The sequence below is a fragment of the Ruditapes philippinarum genome, unplaced genomic scaffold (assembly GCF_026571515.1).
Source record: "Ruditapes philippinarum isolate M1 unplaced genomic scaffold, ASM2657151v2 ctg18871_1_1_1_1, whole genome shotgun sequence".
Lineage (NCBI taxonomy): Eukaryota > Metazoa > Mollusca > Bivalvia > Venerida > Veneridae > Ruditapes > Ruditapes philippinarum.
The window spans coordinates 8466-17874 of NW_026863814.1; the positions used below are offsets into that span (position 1 = coordinate 8466).

At 36.3% G+C, this 9409-nt stretch overlaps 1 protein-coding gene across 1 annotated transcript; it reads right to left on the bottom strand.

The window, feature by feature from the left end:
• Nucleotides 1-538: 538 nt before the first annotated feature.
• Nucleotides 539-1840, bottom strand: LOC132723408 (uncharacterized protein F54H12.2-like). The gene has a single exon (XM_060708123.1). It carries the CDS (start codon nt 1838-1840, stop codon nt 539-541), a length of 1302 nt encoding a protein of 433 aa, XP_060564106.1.
• Between the last annotated feature and the right edge of the window lie 7569 nt (nt 1841-9409).

The following is a 9409-nucleotide window of genomic DNA, read 5'->3' on the forward strand; positions in this document are numbered from 1 at the left end:
AGGAAGGGTTGAATATGTTCTTTCAAAGGTGGTAATCCGTACGAATCAAAATAAATCGCCTTATTTTCTTTAAAGAAGAGCATCACCCAATGTTCTCCAGGCTGATTGGCGTTATGTGTGTCCATTTTTCCAAGCGAGTTTCACTTTTTCTTTCCATGCACTGATCAAAAGCTGATCAGGGTCTTTGCGATATGTATTGATTTGTTCCTTTATATCCTTCAGCCACTGTAGATTAGTATCCGTGATATAGACAGGTTGACATTGACGTGTGATGAGATCAAAAAACAGTCTATTCACCTTTTCCATATTCAGTTGATCCAGTGCGTTTTCTATGTACAATTCAACCCATAAGTTGGGTGTTGTGAATAAGCAGGCATGCTTGAGTTGACTTGGATGATCCACTTGACATCCAGGACAATTTGACTGCATTTCTTTGTAAATCAGTGTCTGTAATTCCTCCACAAGTATACCATCTAAGATTTTTTTCTGTTTACGAATCATCCTTTCCCGCAATGTCTTTGAAAAATGTTCCATGTCTTCAATAATCTGTGATGATTTCTCGGATGGTGTTGATTTCGATTTGATTATCGAATTCTGCATACACAATCACGTTGATGGGTACACCAAGACCTTCTGAGAACTGAAGGTCGATTCTCATGTTTCCTGTTTTTATAGGGTGTAGTTGACCTTCCTCGCTTCCTTGATCGGCGGTGAGATCAAATCCCCATAACGTGTATCCTGCCTTGTACTGTGTCAAACTCATTCCGAAACTTCGATTCATGCCCATGGAGCCTGTGGCCTGGTATAGTGACATGTAGGATCTAGCCACTTCGCCATCGGTGAAATTCGGTGTGAATGCTTTATTATGCGTGGTTTTGCCATCAATGCTGACTTCTAACTTGGATAGGTTAAAGTGTTTGAAATCAAATGGATTACTGGCAGCATTTCCGTTGATGTCTGAATTTCTCACCATCCCGAGAATGATGCGTTTTGGGAGTTGTCCGAGAAACAAGTGATCATCAATTTTAGATCTTTGTCCGGCAGGGATGGTAAATGTTTTCACGACAGCACGTCTAATTGGAATTTTCATGTTGTACTGTGCAATGGCTTGATTCAAGTTGTTGGCCACCACGGGAAGCAGGTCCACTGTTCTCACGTTGAATCCTACCTGCTGTATCACCACTTTACCTTCAGCAGTGCCCACAAGACAAAAGTTGTTGGACGTCCTGTTGAGTTTGAGCCTGAGTTCAATACCATTAGGAAGATATTTTTCTTGCAGGAACAAATCTAAATGTAATCGTCCGATGAGTTCACAAGATGCACTCCCTTGAATGCGCAATCGTCGACGTTTCCAACCCTCATTATTGGCTCCGGTTGTGTTGTCTTGCATGTGTGTCGCTGTATCTTTGTCCCAGAGTTCAAATGCCTTGAGTTGTGTATCTTGACAGGCTTTACTGTAGGACAGTAAATTTTCAATATAAGCCCGATAGGGGTACAAATCTGAATCGCTGGAAACGAGTTTGTTGTTCAGGTACAAGTCTATACTGCTGAACATACTGTGGAAAAAGTTATTGACCACAGACACTTCTGCATCACCTGCCAAATTTGCACCATCCGCAGCTGCAACCACTTTGAACTTCACGTATAAGTAAGACTGATTGAGATCTGTCCATTTCTCTGTCTGTGGTGGAATGATGAATTCAATTGGTGCTGAATTATTCAATGCTGAGATAGGATAATGTTCTGTCCATTGTGCATCTTGCATGGCTGTCATGGTGGGTGGTACAGAAGTAACATCAAGCTCTGTTTTACTACACTCGCAAGATCCGTGTTGCATCATCGTTGTTCTAGTCAAATATATCGATTGGTCTTGAAGACGTCTTGAGAAGTTTACTTCGTATAATTCCCTGAAGTGGATTGCTCCGACGACGCTTGGTTGTGAAATGAGGTGTTTTCTTGTGCGTCGGTTTATTTATACGTTTTGTTGCTCGACGAGGTCTTCTTCCTCCTCTGACACGATTGATGAGTGATCTGCCCAATTGCAATGCTGCTGCTTTTCCAATGCTTTTGATTGCTTGTATGCCACGAGTCTTCAACACCTGTTTCGGACTTTTGCCTTTTAAAAGTACATCGGTGATAGCGCCTGTGCCTTGTCTAACTCCTTCATTTTTTATGGCTCTCATCGTTGAACTGACAAGAGGTGCTAGAAGAGGTGTAGTAGATTTGATGGCCGAGTGAAACAAAGACCCTAGACCATGACCATATTGTCGGGGAACGCCTCTATACACGGGATACATGATCAATGTGTTTTCTTTCTAAAATGCAACTTGACCATAGACTTGCCTTCTACAAAATGAACGACTTCGCCTGTGTCACCCCTTATATTGATTTCAATTTCATCAAAATTGGATTTGGAGATGGGGATGTAATGCAAATTTAAAAATTCTTCATGAGTATGATTTGAATCTTTTCGAGTCGATTCAAAAGGTACCACTCGAAGTATGGGTGCCTCAATGTTTCCGAGGAACGTAAAATCGGCCAGATCGGAATAAATGAATAAATGATTGGTGCCTACATTTAAATCGACACCATAAGGAAAGGGATTTTTGTCGGTGGGGTAAATATCACCCATCATCATACTCACACCTCCTAATTTCATGAGTAATTTCGGATGAAAGTGTAACCCCATCTCAGTATGACTGCTGTTAAACTTGACACGTTTCTTGGGTGTGGAATAACCAATATGAAAAGTCATTTCATTGTCATGTAAAAGTTTCTTTACAGCTTTTTGAATGGCTTCATCAATTTCGCTGATGAGGTGTTCTGGGGAGGAATACACCCCCGGTGGAATACAGCTAGCATTACTGTATTGATCGTTTATCTTCTGACACTGATGTGAAAATTTATTCATTTTCTTGCCTAAATTTAAATCGGTGGTGACAATTTTGAATTTCGATTCTTCTTCAGACACATTTACAATTTGAGAGGGGATAATAAGTTCTACCAAAGCCATCTCCCATTGACTATGTAGATATTTTAGAAAATACAATTGATCAACAAAGAGAATCAGATGATATTATTGTAAATAAGAGGGGTAAAGAATTATTAAATTTTTGCAAAGCCTACAGTATCTTTATTGCAAATGGTAGATTTGGACCATTGTCTTCTAAATGTACTTTTGCTAATAGAAATGGAAATAGTGTTATCGATTATTTTATCCTCTCAAGAACTCTTTTTGATAGCATTATAACACACAAGTGGTTGAAACTTCTGAAAGTTCCCATTTTCCTGTCCAAATATTAATAAAGATTGTGCCCATTTGTAATATAAAAAAGGGCAATAACTCTTCAGTGATTAAAGATAAGACCTATATAAATTCAAATAATCATACCCAATTTCTTGATATGTTATCTAAAGATATTATAAACGGTACTTTTGAAGAATTTGAGAACAGTATTGCTGATTATACACAGGATATCAACATTATACTTGAAACTTTTGAGAATGCTGTACTAGAAAGTAGCAAACCTTTTAAAAAAGTCTTAACCTTCCGTAAAAATATTTCTAATAAAATATGGTTTGATAGAGACTGTTTAAAGGCGAAATTAAATTCACGTAAAGCCCTTAGAAGTTTTCAGAATAATCGTACAAATAGTAATTTAAATAACTATTTAGACTTGAAATCTATTTATAAAAATATGTGTAAAACAAAACGTTTTCTGTATAATACAAAATGTTTAAAACAACTTGATCACTCAGTTTATGATGCTAAAATGTTCTGGAGAAATCTCAGCCGTTGTAGTGGTTAAAGTAAAACAGAACCAAACATTTCTTTAATTGAGTGGTATGATCATTTTAGTACTTTGTTTGCAGCTTCAAATGCAAGTTCACAGGTTCATGACTCAAATGACCAGTCTGTAAATGATATCAGTGATGTTGAGTATTCTTTATTTAATTCTGAAATAACTACTGATGAAATATTATATGCTGTTCAAAACTTAAATGTTAATAAGGCAACAGGTGGAATATTAATTCCTGAACATTTTAGATATGGAATAAACGCATTGCTTCCTTTTTTGTTGAAACTTTTTAATAGGTTATTTAAAACAGGAGAATTTCCAGAAAAATGGTCTAGGTCTATTATTATTCCTGTATACAAAAAGGGATCAATACACTGTCCCAACAACTACAGAGGTATTGCCTTAATAGATATTATTAGTAAAATTTATTTATTCATTATTACTAAACGTGTTACATTTTATGTTGAAGCATTTGAACTTTTAACAGAATCACAGGCAGGATTTAGGTCTGGATACTCAACAATGGACAATGCTTTCATTTTATCCTCAATTATAAATAATTACTTGAATCAGAAAAGGAAACCGATATATGTTGCTTTTATTGACTTTCAGAAAGCTTTTGATTCTGTTAACCATGATATTTTGTTTTCTATTCTTCGTCAAAATAATATAAAGGGTAATCTTTATCGATCAATTATTTCAGTGTATCGTTCTGTAAAGGCTTGTGTTAAAACACAAGATGGTCTCACTGATATTTTTAGATGCCCTCTAGGCCTAAGACAAGGGTGTGCCTTAAGCCCTGTTTTGTTCTGTCTATTTATAGATGAGCTTCACACATTTTTTAGTCGTAATAATGTTAGAGGGATACAATTATTCCCTGATATAACTGAAATATTTATGCTTCTTTTTGCACACGATGTAGCTTTGATATCAGACACAGTAGTTGGTCTGCAAAAACAATTGAATTTACTTTATGAATTTTGTAATGATTTTAAGATATATGTTAATATTGAAAAAACGAAAATAATTACTTTCAAACGAGGCGGTAGAATAGCTGCTAGAGAATCTTGGGTTTATGATAACATAAATGTTGATATAGTTAATGGGTTTTCATATGTTGGTTTGTATTTTACTAATCGCCTATGTTTATACAAAATGGCAGAGGACAAGGCGATTAAAGCTAAGAAAGTATTTAATCACATTGTTAGCTCGTTAAATAATTTAGGATGTATACCCTAACAAACATTTTTCAAAATATTTGATGTTAAAGTAAGTCCAGTATTATTGTATGGCTGCGAAATATGGGGAACAGGTAACATATCATGCACTGAAGATATTCATAAATATGCATGTAAACGTTTTCTTTATGTAAAGAGAACAGCTTGCAATGATTCAGTATTAGGGGATTTGGGTCGTTACCCTATGTATATACTGGTTTATAAACGCATTGTGAAATATTGGATACGTATTATTAATATGCATCCTTCTAGATATTTTAAGATTTGTTATAATATGTTAAGATATTTTGATAATATTGGACATAAAAATTGGGTAACTGTAGTTAGAACTAACTTGTATCAAAACGGTTTTGGATATATTTGGGAAATGCAATGTGTGGATCAGCCAATTTTATTTTTATCAATATATGTCAATAGATTAAAAGACCAATATGTTCAAAATTGGATGTCAAAATGTTCATTAAATGTGAGTGAAATTGATGGATTATATTCATTTTAAAAAAGATTATTTACCTGCAAAATATGTTTATTGTCTGGATATTAAAAAATTTAGAAGTGTTTTAGCAAATTTTCGATCTTCATCTCATTGTTTATCGATAGAAACTGGGCGATATAGTTGTATTGAACGTGATTATAGATATTGCCCATTTTGTGAATGTGTACAAGGAAATGAGTACCATTTTGTACTTATTTGTCCACTTTACTCTAATATAAGACATACTTACATCAGTGATTATTTCTGGAAATATCCTTCATACATAAAATATTATAATCTGATGTCAACTCAAGATATTGATACAATTAAGAAATTAGCAACTTTTCTATATCTAGCGTTTAGAGAACGTGATCAATTTTTGTCTATGTTTAGATAATTAGTAATTTATACTTTTCTTTGATAAATGTAGCGCTTAAAGAACACGATTATTTTTGTCTATGATTAGATAATTAGTACCAATTCTATTTCTATGATAATTGTTGACATTTTGTTTTATATATTTCTATTATGTCTTAACCATGTCTGATTTGTAGCATCCACAGATGTATATTTTGTATTATAAATCTTTATATGTGTATGGGCCGGTGGCCTTATAACTCAATAAAGTTTGATTGATTGTTATCATTGACCTTTTTCGATATGGATAGGTTTTAGCTAATTTCGTTCTAAACTGACTTTAGGTGTTGTTCTTAAAAATGTTGAGTGAGCTGTCACTTAACACGGTGATGTAAAACGAATTCATGGTTTAGGCTCACCCACTGCTTGTGACAATACACCTGGTTTGATAAATTTCAAAGTAGGTGTGGGTAAAATGTAACCAAGCGTGCTGCTCAAAAGAATTAACCAGATGGGGTCTTTTGATTCTAAACAGAACTGAACAATAGACACGGCTAACACGAAGTAAATGGCAATGATCTGCGACACGTACGTCAATTTGTTTTTCGATTCTAGATATTTCGAAATGATGGAGCTGCTTCTGTTGCTCACCAGTACGCTGACTGAATCTAAATGTGGCATCTTCTATGTAGTGTCTTCCATTTTATAGGAGATGACTGGCCGGAATCCAACTGTCAAATTTACTCGGATAACCTTCCCAGTGTACTTTAATTTCTCTGATCTTTTTTCCGCCTACGTTTCTTGTGCGTCGTGCAAGAACTGATTGAATTTCATAAATCTCAGTGTCTTTTATAGCCTGGATTTCAGGTAAGTAGAATGATCCCTCAATCGCCTCACCTCCTAAATCTTCCAGCTTGACCGTAGGTGGAGATGAATGACGAATGGATGTCATTTAAACAATTCTGTTGTCCAATTGGGGAGATATCCTTTATCAAATGTTTTCTTAGTTTTATTGATGCGAACTAAATCACCCACTTGAACAGGGAGTGATTTTACTTTGTTTTTCGATCCATACAAATGGCGTGCCACTTCAGGTTCTGTATCGGGTATCACTGAAGCCGGTGTTCTTTGAATACTGCAATGAAAGCTGTGCGAGGTAAAAATCCACCTTTTTAATTCAAGATCTTTCTTTTCTTGTGAAGAGGTACACGTCTGTCTGCCAAGAGGCGTAGATGTTGACGGTTCGGTTGCAACTTGCGCTTTTGAGTGTCTGACAACGGTACGTTTCCTTTTTTTAACATTGTGACAGCATTCCGACACACAATGAATGACTTCAGGTGGTGCATGTTTAATCATCGATTTCCGAAACTTGGGAGTAGCTTGACTTATCGCCATAGCTGCAGCACCATGCTTATGAATCAGAGGCTTCTTGTTCTTTCTCGTCTTTCTGTTTGCTGCCATGCTGTCTTGTTTTCAAATGAAGCTCTCTTCAGTCTGCTGTCTCTTTTTATATGCTCAGTTCAGTGGAGAAAATCTGGACATCAGTTGAATGGGGGTCCTAGGAGAACTGTGTCTAAGAGGTGGTGTGTTCAAGACGGGTGTGCTTAACATGGAGCTTGATGGACGAGATCGATGCGACGAAGGTGTAGTGAATCCCGATATCACACTCAAAGGTGACAGATTAATAGATCTTGGTGATGAAGTTTGATCCAACACCTGGCTCACATCGTGTAAATGTGTTAAGGGACTCGAACTTTTGCTCCTGCCTGGCTTTCGTCTTTTTGTCACAAATCGATCATCAATGTTTCTGAATACTGTCTTCTTTTTCTTGGGTGTTCTCTTAGGTGTTCTCTTTTTCTTAGGTGTTCTCTTTTTCTTAGGTGTTCTCTTTTTCTTAGGTGTTCTCTTTTCTTGGGAGCTTGACGTCGACTTGTTGATGGTGCTGCTCTTCCTGTTCTGGCTGTAGTGCTAGTGCGAGGTGAATGAAACTTTCGTTTGATCTTTTCTCCTTCCCAGCGTAGTAGATTTCGAATCATAACGCCTCCCAAAAAGCCGCCTCCACCGGGTTTTAATATGATTTTTCTTTTTGCTTCAGCCGTCAGATTGGAATCAGCTAACTGTTCAATGGCCTGCTTGTTCTTGTCTATGAATTTCATGGACTGTTTGGGCAACTTGATTTTCTTCTGTAGAACCACTTTGCAGCCAAAGTAAACCATTTGACCATCATTCATAATCCTGCAGAAAGCACCAGGTTTCTGTGTTGTATGTTGTTTGTTCGGCTAAATTGTTCTAATGCCCGAATGAGCACTGGAGGTGTCCATAATTCGTGATGGACGCTCATGACTGCACCTTAGCAAATGAATGCAGACTGTATTCATTCTTCCTTTTTATAATCGTGTGTATACAATCGGACCTCGATCTTGCTCTGTCACCCAGTGATGAAAAATATCTGACCGTAATCGATACATATCCTGTGTCTTTGGATGAAAATCAATGAGTAAATAGCCATGAGGTTTCGATGTTGCATCTTGATAGGCCGCTATTAAATGTGGTAACTGTATTTGATTTGCGAGTGTCTTGATCTGTCCTTTATCTCTTGTATTTTGAAATAAAATCATGTAATGAGCATTCAGACTAATTGTTCGACTGTCTTTAGATTGCTGAAACAAGTTTTGAGTGATATAAATCACACTTGCATTACGATGATGTCCTTTTCGTGTGAACCATAATTTGATTTTTTCTTCATCTTTATCGCCTAACATGTTGTCAAAGATGACCAAATGTCGATCGGCTGTGTCTGTTACGATATCATCATCGTCGTCTGGAATGCCATCTATGAATTTGATGAAAGATCCTTGACTCTCTTGAAGCATAGCATACACGGGTTGTCATTCTTTATAGCACCAAATGATACGTTGTGGTACAAGTTGAAACAAATTCTCTTTATATTCGATTAATTGTTTGACAATTTGTGTTTTTCCTGAACCGCTTGGTCCAGAAATGAAAATTTTGCAAGGATGTTGAAAAAGTAAACTGGATTCCATACTGGTCAATGACTCAATGAAAACAAAACAACACATGCATTCTTCTTTATATATTTTTTTTTTCAATCTACCATCCTTTACGTTCTGCATGGCGATTACAAAACAAAGTTAACATGTTAACATCTAACAGTTCATTAACATCAGGCAAAAAATTTAGACAATAACAAACATCATATGGTCTTTTACTATGTTCACACCACTCACTACATAGATCAGAATGATACTTAGTCATATAATTTCTTAACGTATACAGAACAGTGCTTCCAACAGGTATAGACAAGTCCCAATACTTCAACTTAGTCATCACGCCTGGAATAGATTTCCACTTCACCACCCGCATTCCATGTAAGTCTAAAAAGTCTGCTAAGGCGGTTTCAATGTCCATCTTTTGATGTATCACATGATGAGGTAAATTGTCATACAGCCTGCAGTAAGGATCATCAAACTGATGTACTTGTGAAAAGTCAATGTCTAATCCCATTCTGTTGCGAATGT

What these genes read in the sequence shown, in the direction of transcription:
- LOC132723408 (XM_060708123.1), bottom strand. Translation starts at nt 1,840, where the DNA reads ATGATGCAACACGGATCTTGCGAGTGTAGTAAAACAGAGCTTGATGTT.